The 19,141-nt window shown below is 41.0% G+C and overlaps 1 protein-coding gene across 1 annotated transcript in view; it reads right to left on the bottom strand.

The window, feature by feature from the left end:
- Positions 1-211: 211 nt before the first annotated feature.
- Positions 212-19,141, bottom strand: part of CYP19A1 (cytochrome P450 family 19 subfamily A member 1) — a 34,426-nt gene continuing 15,496 nt past the window's right edge. The window contains exons 3-9 of the mRNA XM_060293566.1: positions 15,284-15,438; positions 12,585-12,761; positions 10,045-10,159; positions 7,781-7,895; positions 6,879-7,041; positions 3,502-3,743; positions 212-2,282 (exon numbers count right to left, since the gene is read on the bottom strand). Of these exons, the coding sequence (XP_060149549.1) occupies positions 2,034-2,282; positions 3,502-3,743; positions 6,879-7,041; positions 7,781-7,895; positions 10,045-10,159; positions 12,585-12,761; positions 15,284-15,438 (1,216 nt within the window). The 3' untranslated portion in view covers positions 212-2,033. The remainder of the gene's footprint in view (positions 2,283-3,501; positions 3,744-6,878; positions 7,042-7,780; positions 7,896-10,044; positions 10,160-12,584; positions 12,762-15,283; positions 15,439-19,141) is intronic.

The raw sequence follows: 19,141 nt of genomic DNA, 5'->3' as shown, positions 1-19,141 counted from the left end.
GAGTTTGCTTAGATCATGCAAACTAGTACTTTCCCTCTCCCCTTCCCCCCCACCCCTGTTTTCCCCTAGCATATTTTTGTATCTGCATTTATCTATATACAACCATATCCACCTTCCAATTCACTTTGACTGTATAGACAGACTGTGGCCTTGGCTACATATATGCACATTAAATACAGTAGATGTTCAAGGGAATTAGATGGATGGAGTACACTGGTCCAAAGTCTGTTTTTCTCTACTGTGCAGCTCCAGCCAAGGACAAAGTAAACTGTTTGTTAATAATCACCAGGTGAATTAACGAAGACACACTAAGTCTAAAATCCTTGCTTTTCTTTCAGGGATCTGAATTGATTGGATACTCATCTAGACCTGACTACAGACATATCCAGATACACAGATGTATTTTCACATATGTTTACATCATATAGATGATCCAGATAATTCCAATTTCAAATATTGGCTTCTTTACTAATGCCCATCCTTGAATTCTTAGGACACCTGCCTCCCCTTTACTTAGTTTCTGGGTCAGTTAGAGTATCTCTGAGCCAGAGTGTCAATTCAGTGTTGATCTTGAAAGTAAATATGGGGAGAAAGAATGGGGGACGGGCGTGGATTCCAAAAGAAAGAAAAGACCTCCCACTCTCAGGAGTTTGCACTCTCATTTTATACTCAGCTGTTGCCCTATTGCAAAGCAGCAGGATAAGAAGAATATTCAGGTTGACTCAATGAAAAACATTTACATGTTTGTAAATGAGTTTAGTTTTTTTCGTTTTTAAGTGGCATTCAGCAGATACACTCTTATAGTGATGTCAGTATAACACAAGGAAAGTAGTATTTGGAAATTTCACTCATCTACTTGATTCGCCCTGGACAGAAAATTCCAAGGTGTGCATTTTTCCAAGGCTATATAGTGATCCAATAAACTAGATAAATGTTAGATCTCTAAGGTAACTGTTAAATCTGAGGTAGGATAAAATGTGATTGCAGGGGTTCTACCCTAGCCATGTTCTCTACTGATCTGTTGCTTTTGGCTTTTGGGGTTATGAAAAGAAAGAGAGGGGGAGAAATGTTGAGGGAGAAGGATTATGGTATATGAGGAGCACTCCTTAGAAGTTTGAACTCACTGGGTTGTAGAATTAGATATAGATTCAGAGACTTCCCTCCGCCAAATCACTGAAGCTGTGGTAAGAATTAATAGATGCCGTTACCTGAAGTTATTTCTTAGTTACTGTACTCCTGGAGCTAAGCAACAATGCAAACATGAAAAAAGGAATTTTATTTTAATTTGAAATGCACTGTGTGAATTTTTTTTCCTACAGCAGATAAATGGTACTAATTATATATTTTACTCAGGCTATTAATAAGTTACTTGTATTACCTGAATCTACACCTATTGTATCAGAGGTAAATGGCTGAGGAATAAATTGAGAGATTGGGAAAGGGTAGTCTTCAATTTAACTTTTGCCACAGACAAATCACATGTGGATAAACAAGAGTTAATTGAATATAATTCATAGGAAAAGTCACATGCTGAATTTGTAAGCATTTCTCCAAAGGTGTGAATATTGCGGTCCCCAACCCACCGAAAACAAAATCAAAAGCCCTTTATTCACACTAGTGGGTGTGTTTAGCCCTAGGTACCCAGTGTTGGCCTGGCCTTTGTAATTGACTTGAGTGCTTCTGCCCCAGTCATTACAAAGCTCCCATCTCAGTGCAGGACAGTGAGGAGTCGGGCGTGAGTCTTGCTGATGGCTTGTCTTTCCCAAAGCATGTTTTGTGGAATGGGCTTTTAGGGCTGCAGTTTCCTGCACAAATCTTGGCCTCCGTATTTTCTCCTGCAGTCTGGTTTCTGGTTTGGATGCGCTCAGATGACCGGCATCTCCCGGCTCCCTCTGACACCCCACAGGAGGTAAGTGTATAAAAGGCCAGAGGCCACAGTTGTTCATGGGAGGAGGACTACCTGGCAAAGGTGGGTGGTTTCCATGTGGAATACTGTTGAGAAGTGCTCCAGGGCAGGGACTGACCAAACTTTTTTAGTGGTCGAGGCACTTGTCTGAATTTCTTGGGATGAAAATCATTCCTAGCAGGTTGCTGGTCTCATCTGGGTGCAAGGATAAGTCATTTTTCTTCTGCATCTTTTCAATACATCGACCTTGCAATGTCTGCACATGGAAGCTTCTCAGAAGTGTGACCAGGGTGACCTTCATCATCACCATGGCAATGTATTTTCCCGCACAGGCCCGGGGCCCAAAGCCAAATGGCTGAAAGTACCTGTAAGGAACCTAGGAAAATGATCAGACAATTAGCCCGAGAAGTAAAGGCTAGAGTCATGCATATCTGTTTGATTCACCCTGAAAACACTGTGAGTCAGAATGCTCGGTTTCGGCGACTTGGCCATACTGCTCCTTCACGGAGAGGAATGACTGTAACTCAGATAAGCCTCTTTCTCCCTCCAGTTTGATTCACCCTTTGTGATACGGACACAACTTCAAACAATTCCCTGTTTTGCTTTTCATGTAAATACTCAGCTAGCTCTGTGGGAAGACCATGGCTTTACTGCTGTTCTGCCAGTCATTGAGGCAAAGATTGTTTTTGTGCCAGGGCATATAACATGATGACAAGGACAAATTTAGGCAAAGGTGTGGATTCCTTGTCTATTAGTGCCAAGGATCTAAATATATTTAGTTATACAAATATTTAATGGGACACCTCTGCCTGTCTTGTCCCCATTTGGACTCACATAGTGCCTGACACTTAATACGCTCAGTAAGTTATTTTTGACCAATTGCCAACATGGCGTGGGTTGCTTATCTAGAAATGGAATGAATTAGACAGCTGGTTTAACTAAGATCATATTTCCATATGCAAATGGAAAAAGGGGACACAGAGGGAACTATCAGGATAATTCAGGTTAAAAAAGTCATTGCCTAGAATTGACATAATGGAGGCAGAATCTCCAGTACACCTCAGTTACAGAAAAAGAAGAAGCTGAGGCTCTTGTAATTACAAAGTCTTATATAGAATGAGGCCTAGTGCTTGTGGGGCCATTTGAGAAACCAAAGGCCCACTGCCAAAACCAAATCTTTTCTTCTCACTTGATTTCCATCTGAAGCAGAAGTGGATTTCCTTGACTTAGATGATGCTACGGCTGAATCTACATGGTGACAAGGTGATAAGTTTAAATGGAAAAGTTAAGTTTAAATGGGTTGGTTAAAGAAAATTTGCCTCATTTTAAGCAAATTAAGGGCCTGAATTATTCATCTTTTGACCTATTGTGTACCTCCATGAAGACATTTCTGAGAGCTGGAGAGCCAGCCTCCTTGCCTTGAGCACAGACATGGTGGTCGTGTTCCAAGCTAGGGGAAATGTGTTTTCCTGGTGAGGTGTGAAGAGAATGAGTAAATAGAATGAAATATATGCAGTGAAAACACAGAAACAGAGAGCACTTAAGAGGTGACATTTTCAAGAGTGGCACACTCAATTTTAAGGAAGGGCTCTTACATTCCTGGCAAAGTTTTCAAGAGTAAATTCATTGGGCTTGGGGAAAAACTCAAGTCTATGCATTCTTCCAATATTCAGGATAATGTTAGTCCCCTTTTTCACTGGGTAGCCATCGATGACATCATCCTCTAAGGCTTTGCGCATGACCAGGTCCACGACAGGCTGGTACCGCATGCTCTCATAAATAAAGTTTTCTACCACTTTTAGTTTTTGCATATCGTCAATCCTTATGTCTCTTTCACCTGTAGAAGAAGATAAAAAAAAACAAAGCTCATGTTAGTTTTAATATACGATTGGTATTAAAAATACTGTGCTTTCCATAGAACAGTTTGCTCTTGGTTGAAGAAAAATTATATCTACAATTCTAATATAAACCAGCAACCTGCATTAAATATGTTATGTTTGGTCCACAGAGTGTCTTATGAAAATTCAGATTTGAAGTCAATTATCTTAACACCTGGGCTTTTCATATTAAAGTCTAAATTTCTAGAAAAATAAAAAAGGTAAAATGGGACCCACATTCCCACATGGCTCTGCAGTATCATGTAGACCTACCCAAACTGCTTCAAACATTTATTTATCTGCCGCCTCTGTGGTTCTTGAGTTTTGTCCCCTACTCTAAATTCTAGAAGACGTTCATTCCTTCTCTAGTCAAAGTGAGATGGTGAGTTTAATCAGGTTCAAAGAAATTTTCTCTTCTGGTATCCTGTGCAGTCATTTGTCGGAAAATATCACTGATAGTCTCTCCTCCTCACCTCATCAAGAACAACCTGGTGTGGTAGTGTGGCAAGAACCCCCTCTCCCCACCACGACAAAAGGGGTGCCTCAGATCAGCCCTGGGTGAACTGGGGATTGACGGATCTCTCGTCTCAGCTTGGCCTCACACTCGTCAGAGAGGTTCAGATCACTCTCAGAATTGGCAAAACTTCAAAGCACCCTCAAATGGGGTATCACTTCTGCAGAATCAGAATCAACCCAGGGTCCTGAGGCAGCTCTGTCTCCTGTGCAACTATGTTATTCAGGAGTGGTCTCACTTAGAGAACTCTAACCACCCAGCCCCTCACATACTGCTCTCTGTACACTTAAGAGTTTAATGGGCTGTGTTTATCTGGGGTGGGGAGGTAGAGGGTAGATGATGGAGCAGGTAACCAAAGGTGTACCCTTGGAAGTAATTACCAGGCATGCAGGTCTAGAGGGAACACGTACACATGTGCTAGTGGTTGTTTGGACTTTCCATCCGTGCAGAGGTCTGTTGAAGCATCAAGGGAACATCATGGGGCACAAGCACTTTTCACCTCTCAAGGAAATTGTATTAAAGGTTTATGATCTCAAGAGCAATTTCCCCTGTGTTGCCTGTACCTCCATCATTCTGTGACTCTCACTCCACTGAGCTTGTTTCTTGAATTCTCTTTTTCTCACGAGACTGAGAGCCCCAGGACTGCAGGGGTGGCACTGGCTTGTTCACCACGGTGCCCCTGCACCTGGCACAGGACCCATAACCTGAAAAGGGTGCTTGAGAAAACATTCCAGAATTTGAAACCCAGATGTCATTCTGACTCCTTGCTATCTACCTTCCCAGGCAGTGGCCCTCCTATGGCAACGCGTCTGCAGAACCCTTTCACATATTTAATCCGTGTATGAAATTTCCCCTTGTCATCTGTTTCAAGCAGCACTCAAATGGTTTTAAAGATAAATAAGATAAAAATTTTTTAATAATATGATGCCTTTATACAGCAAAATAGGTTGTTTCCCAGGGATTCTGTAAAGTCAAGAAAGAAAAATCTATATCATTACTGATACCTCTTCACATATGTCTGAAATGTGTTCCTAAAGAGATTACTTATGTGAAGCACACTCCAAATAAGGCATTCTGTTTTCTCCAGAAAGCAATTCTGACTTCTTCTGAACGTGGCAGTGTCTCCAGGGAAGGGTGGGGATATCCAAAGCAGTGGCAGAGTGATGCTGAAGCAATGGCAGAGCAGGGAGGGGACAGAGTGGGGAAGAGCTGAGCAGGGACCTGGAGGCTCTCCTGTAGAGGAGGAGGAGAGGGTGGGGGAGGGAAACTGATCGCTCCCCTGCCTCTGCTATCATCACCCTTACCTCCTCCCTCTGCCACCACCTGGAAGAACGGGCTGCTTGAAACCCAGAAACACTGCAAAAAATGATAGCCATTTCTCTGGGTGAAAAAAGCCTTTTGTCACTGATAAGGTAGCAAATCCTTGTGGATGATCCCGTGTTTTTTAAAACACAAATAAAACCGCATATAACTCTTTTTGAATTATGGTTTTCTCAGGGTATATGCCCAGTAGTGGGATTGCTGGGTCGTATGGTAATTCTATTTTTAGTTTTTTAAGGGACCTCCATACTGTTCTCCATAGTGGCTGTATCAATTTACATTCCCACCAAAGAGTCATGTACCGAAATGTTCATTGCAACTCTATTTACAGTAGCCAGGACATGGAAGCAACCTAAGTGTCCATCAACAGATGAATGGATAAAGAAGATGTGGCACATATATACAATGGAATATTACTCAGCCATAAAAAGAAACAAAATTGAGTTATTTGTAGTGAGGTGGATGGACCTAGAGTCTGTCATACAGAGTGAAAAGTCAGAAAGAGAAAAACAAATACCGTATGCTAACACATATATATGGAATCTAAGGAAAGAAAAAAAAAGGTCATGAAGAACCTAGGGGTAAGATGGGAATAAAGACACAGACCTACTAGAGAATGGACTTGAGGATATGGGGAGGGGGAAGGGTAAGCTGTGACAGAGTGGCATGGACATATATACACTACCAAACGTAAAATAGATAGCTAGTGGGAAGCAGCTGCATAGCACAGGAAGATCAGCTCAGTGGTCTGTGACCACCTAGAGGGGTGGGATCGGGAGGGTGGGAGGGAGACGCAAGAGGGAAGAGATGGGAACATATGTATATGTATAACTGATTCACTTTGTTATAAAGCAGAAACTAACACACCATTGTAAAGCAATTATACTCCAATAAAGATGTTAAAAAAATCCCTGCATATATGTGTTTATGTGCCCATCAAAAAAGACCTTGAAGAATACACATCAAAATATTAACAGTGATTCCCCCTGGGGAATGGGAAGGAGAGTGGAAGGGATCAGGAGATACTACTTTCTGCCTTATACATCTATTATTTGAATTTTTTCCAATGAGCGTGTGTTTTTTTATATCAGAAAAACACAGAAACCTGTCTGGCATAATGAAAATATGACACAGTGAACTGCTCTATTGTTCTCTGGGTGGATTCTAATAAAGATTTTGACATAAGATTTTTAGGACCTAGAAGCTGATATTCAGAAGGAATTGTTTTCTAATCTCTATTGTTTGCTTGATAAATTCTTACCAACAACAGTCTGGATTTCCTTCATTATTGCCTCTTCAACCTGGGGGTGCTTTGCAATGAGAAACAGCATGAAGAACACAGAGACGGACATGGTGTCTGGCGCTGCGATCAGCATTTCCAATATGCACTGGTCCACATTCTCTTTTGTCAGGTCACCACGTTTCTGAACAATTGAAATGAGGAGAAACATTGGAAAAGTGAAAGGTTCAAAACAGGAGGGAGGGTGGCACTCAAGGATCAACAGACCTCAACAAAATGAAATTACAGAAATAACAAGTCTCTGGAATTGACAATGGACATTTTCATTAATAATCTTCAGCTCAAAGCTGAACAATTTAGACATTTATCTATGTATTTAGCGTCTTTGCACTCCCCTGTTTTCATATTTTATATTGTGCAGACACGGAGAAATTTAAATCTTAAAGTTCAGTCTAATCTGATTGTCTAATAGTGGGCAGTTTGGGTTGGGCATTATAGAAATACTAAACCAAGGGCTTCCCTGGTGGCGCAGTGATTGAGAATCTGCCTGCCAATGCAGGGGCCACGGGTTTGAGCCCTGGTCTGGGAAGATCCCACATGCCATGGAGCAGCTGGGCCCGTGAGGCACAATTACTGAGCCTGTGTGTTTGGAGCCTGTGCTCCGCAACAAGAGGCCGCGATAGTGAGAGGCCCGCGCACCGTGATGAAGAGTGGCCCCAGCTTGCCACAGCTAGAGAAAGCCCTCGCCCAGAAACGAAGACCCAACATAGCCATAAATAAATAAATTAAAAAAAAAAAAGAAATACTAAACCAAATATTTAAAAACAGAAACATGCAACAATTAACAAGAGGAAATTTTAAGACACCTATACACAGTCATACATGCATGTTGTGTGGGAATTATGATTAGTGCAGGTCTGTACCTCGGCAAAAATCAACTCAGTAGCAAAATCCATACAGTCTTCCAGTTTCTCTGCTGTTGAAATCCTCTGTCTTTTTTCTTCTATCAGAATTTCCATGGCATCTTTCAAATCCTTGCTGGAAGTAAAAGTAAAAATACAATCTACTTGTACTCAGTTAAGACACCTAAAAAAATGGATTCATTTGCCATTTGTTTAAATAAAACAATCTATTTAAATTGAAGCCATTAGTTCTCATGAATAACTGAATTTATACTTAATTCTTTGCAAATATCCATAAATTACGTATACATTACACTTCATATTAAGGAACCAGAGTTAGCCAACATGTCTAGGTACTGGTAGCAAAATCAAGGCTGTAACCTATAGTTAAAGGTTAAAAACTGTTACCGAAAGGCTAAATCCAATATATTTTTTAAAGTATTGGCATGATAGAGAAAGATGCATACTGTCTTTCTCACTTGTATGTGGAATCTTTCTCACTTACATGTGGAATCTTTAAAAAAGTGCAAGATCATAGATACATGGAACAGATTGTTGTTTACCAAGGCAAGAAGTTGGGGGTGGGAGCGAAATTGGTGATGGGGATTATCAAAAGGTACAAACTTCTGGCTTTAATAATAAGTCATGGGGATGTAATGTACAGTATGGTGACTATAGTTCATAATATTGTGTTGCATATTTGAAAGTTGCTAAGATAGATCTTAAAAGTTCTCATCACAAGGAAAAAGTTTTGTAACTATGTATGGTGACAGATGTTAACTAGACTTTTGTGATGATCATTTTTCAGAATATATTGATACAAATATTGAATCATTATGTTGTACAACCGAAACTAGTATAATTTTAAATGTCATTCATACCTTAACAAAAAAGTATTGGCACATTGCAAGGGTATTGCAAAAGAATTTCTCTAGGTCTTTACTGCTTTAGGTCATAGGAGATATTACCTAGTTCACTAACCATTGGCAAATGTTACAGAGAGAGGAAAGTTGCTAAGATAATTTTAAAGAAACCAAAGAGAAACTGTTATACAGTCTCATGCAGCAAGTTTCTATGGGCCTGCTGACCATACTGAAGCTAAACTAATGACCAAGTTTAACTGTGGACCAATAAGACTCTTTAGACGACCACAAATTCTGACAGCAGTGAAGAGATGAACCATTTATCTTATCAATTCAAATCACAATAAGCTCCGGTAGAAACAAAGAGAAATGTTTAAAGGACCAGGTGTCCAAATCATCCACCTAATACTCATCATCCGCTTGAAATACATAAAGCAACATCAAGCTGACTACCTGGAGACTAATACTACTGAATTTCAAAACACGCAAACAGGATGAAGTTAGCTCTTCAAACAACTTTGGGAAATTGTAGAGATGGAGAATTTAAGATAGTCAGGGACATCTGGGAAAGATACGAACAGAGGGATGGGGAAAACTAACATGTTTACTGCCTACTATGTGTCATGCTTTGTGCTGATTGCCCTACATAGAGGATCTCATTAACCTGTATTGCCACCATGGAGGGTATGTTATATTTTATTTCAGAGAACTTCCCAAGGACATTTGGTTACTAAGTGGTAGAGATAGGATACAAACCAGGTCTGTCTACCTCTAGATCCCCTGTGCTTTCCACTGGCGGTTAGAGGTGGCAAGTACAGTGGCTGGAAACTTACACTCTAAAAACCCACTGATTATCCAATAGGCTATTGGGCATTTGTCTAGTCTTCTGCTAGACTAGTCTGACACCAAAGCAAAGCCATTTAATGACAGTTTTAGGATCCCCCAAGATATAAGATGCATAACTAAACAAACAACACGTCTTAAAAAAGTTCATCATGAAAAAATTCTCTTGCAACTACTGTCAATTCTGACAAATTGAATTAAGTTAAATTCATTCAGAAGCAACACAACAATAAAATGATTTATGTTTCCATTTTTCCAGACATGCAAAGAGAATTTTGACTAATGATAAGGATAGGTTCAGCCAACCCTTCTCTTCAACTCAAAATACACAGCAGTGTCCTAGTTCCAGAGATGGAGCTCTCAGCCTCCTAGGGGAAAACTGCCCTGGGCCAAAGTCTTCCTTTCCTCTGTGGTCTGGCCACATGCTGCCAAATTGCTGTAAGAAGTGTTTCACCGGCAACTTAACAGCTCCCTTGCGGTCTGGAGAGGAGAAAGCTTGCCGAAGAGGCCAGCAATAACTAAGACACAACACAGATCAATCCAATCTCAGCAATAAATATTCCAAAATATGTTACTTACACAGACTTTTCATACTTTCTGCGTAGCCAAGAAATCTTAAAGAAGATGTCTGGTTTGAGAAGGAGAGCTTGCCATGCATCAAAATAACCCTGGATTTTAACCACGATGGCCCTTTCTGGAAAAACAGAAAAAGATCAGAACAGATGAGCAAAAATGTGAGCCCAAGAATGGTATACTGCTCAGAGAAGATCCCCTGTAGACTCTCCTACCATCTGGGACTCTAAGCAGGTCAAGGTTCCACCTTCACTGGGTGTTTCAGCCAGGGGAATGCCACTAAACAAATCAACACTAATTTATTCTGCTTGGCATCTAAATTGGCCACGTTAACCAGAGATTTGCCAGTTTTCATGTTTGCGTTAGAGACACAGCCTAGAATCTCACATCCTTCTCCTTGGCTGAGCTGCCAACACCTTCTGTTTACCCGACCGTTTGAAATAAGTAATTAATGCTGTTATGGCCTCAATTCTGGTGCCTGGAAAGGCAAAAAGCCTCCCCACTCTGTTGTTTATATTTCGGTTCAGAGGGTGGAATTCATTTTGGAATCTTCAGTGCCTTGTCCTGAGTCTTGTGCACAGTCAGATCTTAATGGATGTTCTTGAATTAAGTTGAATACTAGAGAAAAGAAAACCCCTCCTTTTTTTTCAAATTATACACAAGAGAAGGGAAGAGACATTTGCAGATGCAGAAACTGCAGTTCATAGAAATGAAGAAGCTTGCCCAACAAAGTAGAACCACTGTGGCAAGAAGTCCCTAGGCTGGAGCCTGGTTCTATCTAACCTCAGGGCCATGTCCTTTCCTCTTCGGTGCACTGGGTCCCTCAGGCCAAATGAGAGTTTAATAAGGATCCGGTGAGCAGAGGGAAATATGCATAAGTCTGTATGGGTTATGAAGGTTCTTAGACCGCAGTCTGCATCCATAAGTTAACAGAGAGCTGTACAATTCCCTTTACTTGATCCCTCCTAAGAGTCAAGGCTAGTGGGGAACCAAAGAGCAGGGACTTCTAAAATAGGTACCTGTCATATCTTAGGAGAGATGTACATGGAACAGGCAAACAGGACTTTCAGAGTCCCTGTGTGAAAGGGGATGAGGCAAGAGGCTGTGACTAATGTCCTCAGAGTGAATGGGGCTCCCATCCTAATGTCAATCAGATGGGGTTCCTATGACTCTGGTAAGGAATCATTAAAGAGGCAGGGAGATGATTCGAGGAGAGTGGAGCGGAGAAAGGGAGGGCTTATCGCTTGTCTGCTTGTCCAAATGTGGTCAATCAGGGAGCAGGTGTGATAGCTCAGCCGGTTTGGACAAGTGTGAAACTCGTGCCTTGTTCTTATGCCTGTGATGTTCTTCCTTCAGATCTGCACATGGCTCATCATCACACTTCATCTGGGCTATTTTCAGACATCCTCTCCACAGAGGCCTTCCTGACCACCCTTTGTCTCCACAAGAGCTTCAGCCTCCCACTGACCTCCCCCTTCACTTTCTAGCCCTTTGCCCTGCTTTGTTTTTTTTTAAGGCACTTATTATAGCCTAATATATTATTAGATAGATAGTTTTTTACTGTCCATATACCCACTAGGATGTAACCTCTTTGAAGGCAAGGACTTCGTCTTGTCCAACTGGTCTATCTCCAGAACCTAAGCCTGGCATGAAATAGGCAGTCAATAAGTATTAGTTGAATGAATGTATGAATCAATGAACACAGCTAGAAATCAAGTTAGGAGAAATTACATTAAGCTGACAGCAGCAGAATTTAGTGGATCCACGTGATTAATGTTTGTTCTTTTGTTGGCCGTTGAGTTGTATGTGTTTAATATTTGTTTCTGTAATATAGTGAGGAAAGCAGTTTCTTGAGTGAGACATCTTGCCAGGATTGTTATAAATGCTAAGTGACAAAGTTTATGTGAAGCAACTTTTTATACTGCTTGGCACATAGTAGACACTAAATTAATGTTAGTTATCATCATCATTTCCAGCAGCCTCTGTACCCTTATCACTGTATAGCTAGAGTCAAAGTTTTCATACCTAGTAGCTTTGAGGGAGGGGTATGAATGTGCACTTATATGTATGTGTAGATAGATAGATAGAATGTGTATATGTGTGTGTGTGTGTGTGTGTGTGTATATATATATATATATATACACACACACACATACATACATACATATATACATGTATATATGTATATATCATGCCCAAAAGAATGGTTGGTAATGGTTAAATACATAGGTTTGGTGGTAGGATATATTTATGACCAAATCAAATGATCACATCTGTTAAGTTTCAGCTGTGGGTAGAATCCTATTTCCTAGAGCAATGAGGCGAGATAGATACAAATGAAATAGAAGATGGCCCCTGCTATAGATATTTATGATCATATAAGTGAACAAGGCAGACATACCAGGAACAATTTTTAGGAATACTTAGAAAGGTTTAAAGAAGAGCAGTGTACAAAAGAGCATATCTTTACTTGAGTCTGTTATCCTTCTCATGCCCTGTTTAATAAAGGGCCCAATGTCAAGTCACAAGAATGAAAATTTCAGTACCGTCCAAGGGGATCCCCAGGAAGAGCTTGTTAGAGGTGTCCAGCATGATGCGCCGCATGAGGGTCAACACATCCACATAGCCCAACTCGTTGCGGACCTCCTCCAGCCTGTCCAGATGCTTGGTGATGGAATCAGCACAGACGGTCACCATGCGCACCAGGCCGGGGCCAGACAAAGCTGAAGGGTACACGTCAGAGTGAACTGCCTCCAACTCCAGGGCACACAAACTATCAGGCAATTTTGGCATTTTGTGTTTGAAGCTTAATTGTCCACATTTTTATTATGGGTGGAGATTTTCATATTATTCTTTATACTTTTTCTGTATTCTCTTATTTTTCTCTATAGCAGGTTATCACATTTATGGTTAAAAATGAATGAATGAATAAATATTTTTAAAACAAACTATTCAAAACTGAACTTTTCTTCATATGATGACATGTCATTTGTGAGATTACAAATGAAATATTTAGTACTTATGATCATAAATCACCAATCAGCGATTTTCCATATTTATTATATACCTTTCCCTCTAAAGACAGTTTGGATTTGGTCAGGGTAATATTTTATGTTTCAGTGGGTGGTAGAATATTGCTATAGAACTATTCAAATTGGATCTTACCTTTTTGATCTAAGGTGCTTCCTGTTTAATTATAGGTCATATGTGTAAAATGCTAGTCTTCTAAATTACCAAACATACCCTTCTTTTAATATCAGTTTCTCTTCAATCTACATCCAGATTTATTGTACTCAGTCAGTGTCCTAAGAGCAAAACAAATCTTTGTTGTTTGAGCAGTCTTCCTCACAGGACTGGGAACTCTTTTAGGGCAGTGACAACCTGTTAGCGTTGTACTTTGAATCTGTAGTACGTGGTAGCTCTCGATATATTATGTATTTGTCAAATAGAGGAATGAATGAATGAAACCCGGTAGAGTGAACTGGCTCTGATCTCTTACTTTGCTCTGCTCCCTGACCGTCTTTGCACTAGTGAGTCATGATGGTAGGTGGTCTAACATGAGTGTTAACTCTTAAAATCCTTTTTCTCCTTGTTCTAAGTTTAAGTTTTCTTTAAGAGTAATTAGTTTTTTAATGTCTTTTATTATTCAGACTTGCTGTTAGGGTCCTCCAACAAAACAAATCAACTGTGCTGCAGAAGCCCCTGATGTCACACTTTGCAAATAAGATAGGAGACCTGGTGAGTGGTCCTAGAGTCTAAGCATTTCCACACGTATAAAAAAGAAGTTTGGGTTGGCAGCATACTTTCTGACTTTAGGAAGGACTTGGAGATATGAAAGGTAGGGATGCTGTTTCCTGGGTGACTGTTACATCCAGAAGTGGGACAGATGATTCCTTCATGAATCAATCCTTTGCATGGAAGGGATGGCTTTGATTATCACTCCCAGGCTGATGTATGATTTGCCTCTATGTTCAAGAGCTTGAAGCCACATTTCAAACATATGAACAGAATGTAATATCCCTGAAAGGGTCACAGGCCAAGGAATGTGGGCAGCCTCTAGAAGCTGGAAAAGCCAAGGAAGCACTTTCTCCCTAGAGCCTCCAGAAAGGAACACAGCCGTATCAGTGCCTTGATTTTCGCCCCATGAGACCCATGTCAGACTTTTGACCCATCAAACTGTAAGGTAATGAATGTGTGGTTTGAAGCCACTAAGTCTGTGTCAATTTGTTAAGCAGCAATAGGAAACTAAGGTAGTGGAATCTGTGCTAGAGTTGTGCTGAGTCTTGGTGATGGGCAGCTCTGTGGAGAGGGATCACCACTAGACTGGGACAGGTGTAGATTTTCCCCGTCTCGGCAGCCACACAGGTGGCATCTAGGTTCACTACAGAGGCTGGCTGGAGGGAAGAATATCCATGGTCCCTGGTCAGACCTACAACCCATCTAGTGCCAGATTCCATCAATGATAAGGTTTCTAGTATATGACCATCTTCTCTGATGTTAATGTCAAAGGTTGGTCATGATTATTTCCCAAAGGCTTCCATTCCAGCAGCATATAGTAAAGGGGGAAATCACTAGATAAGGAGGTTTGGGGCCCAGTTTCTGTTCATCTATATCTGGCTATGTTGCCTGGGGGAAAAATCACATTCTCTTTAGAAATGTACTTCCTTGAGTATAAAACTCAGAGGCTGAAAGAGATGACATATACAGCCCTTCTAGTTCTAAAATTCTCTAATTTATTTGCAAATTGCTTTCTGTTAAAACATCTGGGAAGTCAGCCAATGATTCAGCAAACATGTTGGCTATGTTAAATCAAGGATATGGCTGACACACTAATTGACATACACGCTAATTGAAGTGACCTTAAGTATATAGAGTGCTAATTCTTTTTTACATCCATGAAATGGATGTAAAAACAGAAAGAACAAAATTGAAGTGGTTAAATATGTGGGTTCTGGGGTTGTCTTCTTTGCTACCATTTACTAATGGTAGAAATTGGGTAAGGTACTTAACCTCTTTATCCTTCAGTTTTCTCATTTGTAAAATGTAAGTGATAAGAGTATTCACCACACGGGGTTGCTGTGGGATTAAAGTATCAAGTGTTTAAAACAGTGCCTACTATGTAGTACATGTATAATGAATGTTAGCTCTTATTATTTCAAAACTGTGAAGAAGCAGAAGTTAAAAATTATTTTAAGACAGGCATATTCATAGACAGAAGAGCAGACTATACCCAGCACCTGAATACCTTTTGTAAAGAAAGGTCGAACGGCTTTCCAGAGTGCTGGATTATTGTTAAATATGATGCCTTTCTCATGCATGCCGATGCACTGCAACCCAAGTTTGCTGCCGAATCGGGATGTGTAGTGACTGTGCTTCATTATGTGGAACATACTCGAAGACCTGCAGAGAAAGCAAACCTTGGTGTTGATTTTTAAGGGTCCAGAGAACTCACGGTAATGAGTTTGACTACCAGTTGGCTCTCATACCAAATGCATGTTGATCTTGACAAAATGCATAAATTCTAGTGTTCAGATTAAATAAGCACCTGTGTTAGCACAAGAACCTCCTTCGGCAGTTGAAACATTTCTACCTACTAGCTCCCTGTTTGAGCATCACTAAAGATCAATACACACACACGCGCGCGCGCACGCACACACACACACACACACACACACGCACAGTTATTCGTTATTTCCCCTTCTTTTTAACTCCTAGTCTCTAAAATATTACCCACTACTGTGGTCAGAGCTGCAAGCCTGTAAGAAACTGAACCCTCCACACCACCATATTCCTGAGAGCCTCCAGCCTCCAAGCAGTCCCTCTCCAGACAGTGCTCCCCATGCAGAAGTGAGCCTCATAATCGGAAGTTGCTGGAATACCTGAAGTCTTATCTCTTTAGTTTGGAAGCAGCAGTTCTGCCTTGTACCACCCGTCCCCCAGAGGCCCTAATCAGGCCTGGCCCCTCCAGGGCAGTATCATTATAGGACTGAAGGACATCTCCTGGGCACCTCTGGCCCTGGGCTTGGCTGGCTGGGCTGGCCTGGAAGGCTCTCTGTGGTGGTGACAGCAGCTGCCTTGGGGCTCTGCGTCCGTCATGATTCATCAAGGTCTCCAGGGTCACAGAGTTCTCCCAGGACATAGGACACGCTGAGCCATTAGATAGCCCTTGCTGTGGCAACCCTGGGACCTTGCGAGGAACCCAGGCTTCCTTGAACTTCCTGGTTCCTCTTCCACTGCTCTGCCCTCTATTCCCACCCCCAGGCCTGGCTCTTAAGGCCTGAGCTGGGTCTTCAGAGCAACTAGGAAGGAGCAGGCAGCCCCTCCCCACCCATGTCCTCCTTCAGGTCTTGCTTCCTGCCCCAAATCCTACTCTAATTGGGGCACGATAAGGCAATGAGCATTATAACATGTTGTAAAATCCTAGCTGAAGACGTCATGGGGCCTCTATGTTTGAAGAGAATATTGTCTTCTTAGGACAGTGGTACAGAATTCTTCTGCAGAGGAGCTCACTTTGGTGCGAAGATGTTTTATTAAGACTGCTTATAAGTAAGGCTACAGCATTTGAAGGAAGAGTGGATAATTTGGATAATTGAAAGGATAGGGTTTTCTATGTATAGTATCATGTCATCTGCAAACAGTAACGGTTTTACTTCTTTCCAGTTTGTATTCCTTTTATTTCTTTTCCTTCTTCGATTGCTGTGGCTAGGATTTCCACAACTTTGTGGAATAAAAGTGGTGAGTGGGCATCCTTGTCTTGTTCCTGATCTTAGAGGAAATGCTTTCAGCTTTTCACCATTGAGTATGATGTTAGCTTTGTGTTTATCATATATGGCCTTTATTATGTTGAGGTAGATTCCCTCTATGCCCACTTTCTGATGAGTTTTTTTCATAAATGGATGTTAATTTTTATCAAAAACTTTTTCTGCATCTATTGAGATGATCATATGATTTTTTAATACTTTTTTAAATGTTTTATTTATTTTATTTTATTTTTATTTATTTTTGGCTGCGTTGGGTCTTCATTGCTCTGCGCGGGCTTTCTCTAGTTGCGGTGTGAGCGGGGGCTACTCTTTGTTGTGGTGCGCAGGCTTCTCATTGCGGTGGCTTCCTTGTCGTGGAGCACAGGGTCTAGTTGTGCAGGCTTCAGGAGTTGTGGCTCTCGGGCTATAGAGCACAGGCTCAGTAGTTGTGGCATATGGGCTTAGTTGCTCCGCGGCATGTGAGATCTTCCAAGACCAGGGCTCGAACCCATGTCCCCTGCATTGGCAGGTGGATTCTTAACCACTGCACCACCAGGGAAGCCCATCATATGATTTTTATTCTTCAGTTTGTTAGTGTGGTATGTCACACTGATTGATTTGTAGATATTGCAAAAATACACAAACAACGAAAGATCAGAAAAAGAAATTAAGGAAAAAAGTCATTTACCATCACATCAATAAGAATAAAATACCTGGAATAAACCTACCTAAGGAGGCAGAAGATCTGTACTCTGAAAACTATTAAGACACTGACACTGATGAAAGAAATTGAAGACGACACAAATGGATGGAAAGTTATACTGTGTTCTTGGACTGGAAGAATCAATATTGTTAAAATGACTATACTACCCAAGGCAATCTACAGATTCATTGCAATGGCAAATTATCAATGGCATTTTTCACAGAACTAGAATGAAAACAATTTAAATTTGTGTGGAAACACAAAAGACCCTGAATAGCCAAAGCAATCTTAAGAAAGGAAAACGGAGCTGGAGGAATCAGGCTCCCTGACTTCAGTTTATACTACAGAGTTAACAGTAATCAAAATAGTATGGTACTGGTACAAAAACAATAATATAGATCAATGGAACAGGATAGAATGCCCAGAAATAAACCCACGCACCTATGGTCAATTAATCTATGAGAAAGGAGGCAAGAGTATACAATGGAGAAAAGACAGTCTCTTCAATAAGTGGTGCTGGGAAAACTGGACAGCTATATGTAGAAGAATGAAATTAAAACATTCTCTAACACCATATACAAAAATAAACTCAAAATGGATTAAATACCTAAATGTATGACCGGATACTATAAAACTCCTAGAGGGAAACACAGGGAGGTCACTCTTTGACATAAATTGCAGCAATATCTTTTTAGATATGTCTCCTAGATTAATGGAAATAAAAACAAAAATAAATGGGACCGGACTTCCCTGGTGGCACAGTGGTTAAGAATCCACCTGCCAATGCAAGGGACATGGGTTCGAGCCTTGGTCCAGGAAGATACCACATGCCACGGAGCAACTAAGCCTGTGCGCCACAACTACTGAGCTTGCGCGCCTATAGCCTGCAAGTGACAACTACTGAGCTCGCGTGCTGCAAATACAGAAGCCCACGCGCTTAGAGCCCATGCTCTGCAACAAGAGAAACCACCGCAATGAGAAGCCTGCACACAGCAATGAAGAGTAGCCCCTGCTCGCCCCAACTAGAGAAAGCCCACGCGCAGCAACAAAGACCCAAAGCAGCCAAAAATTTTAAAAAGTAAATAAATTTAAAAAGATAAACGGGACCTAATTGAACTTAAAAGCTTTTGCACAGGAAAGGAAACCATAAACAAAACAAAAAGACAACCTACAGAATGGGAGATAATATTTGCAAATGATGCGACTGACAAGGGATTAATTTACAAAATATACAAACAGCTCATACAATTCAATTTAAAAAACCCAATCAAAAAATGGGCAGATGAGCTAAATAGACATTTCTCCAGAGAAGACATACAGATGGCCAACAGGCACATGAAAAAATGCTCAACATTGCTAATTATTAGAGAACTGCAAATCAAAACTTCAATGAGGTATCACCTCACACCAGTCAGAATGGCCATCATTAAAAAGTCTGCAAATAACAAATGCTGGAGAAGGTGTGAAGGAAAAGGAACCCTCCTACACTGTTGGTGGGAATGTAAATTGGTGCAGCCACTATGGAAAACAGTATGGAGTTTCCTTTAAAACCTAAAAATCGAGTTACCATATGATCCAGCAATCCCACTCCTGGACATATGTCCAGAGAAAACTATAATTGGAAAAGATACATGCACCCCAGTTTTCACAGCAGCACTAT

This window comes from Globicephala melas, chromosome 2, assembly GCF_963455315.2.
Source record: "Globicephala melas chromosome 2, mGloMel1.2, whole genome shotgun sequence".
Classification (NCBI taxonomy): domain Eukaryota; kingdom Metazoa; phylum Chordata; class Mammalia; order Artiodactyla; family Delphinidae; genus Globicephala; species Globicephala melas.
The sequence above is the reverse complement of the archived record's forward strand: the minus strand, read 5'-3'. Positions and strand labels throughout refer to the sequence as shown.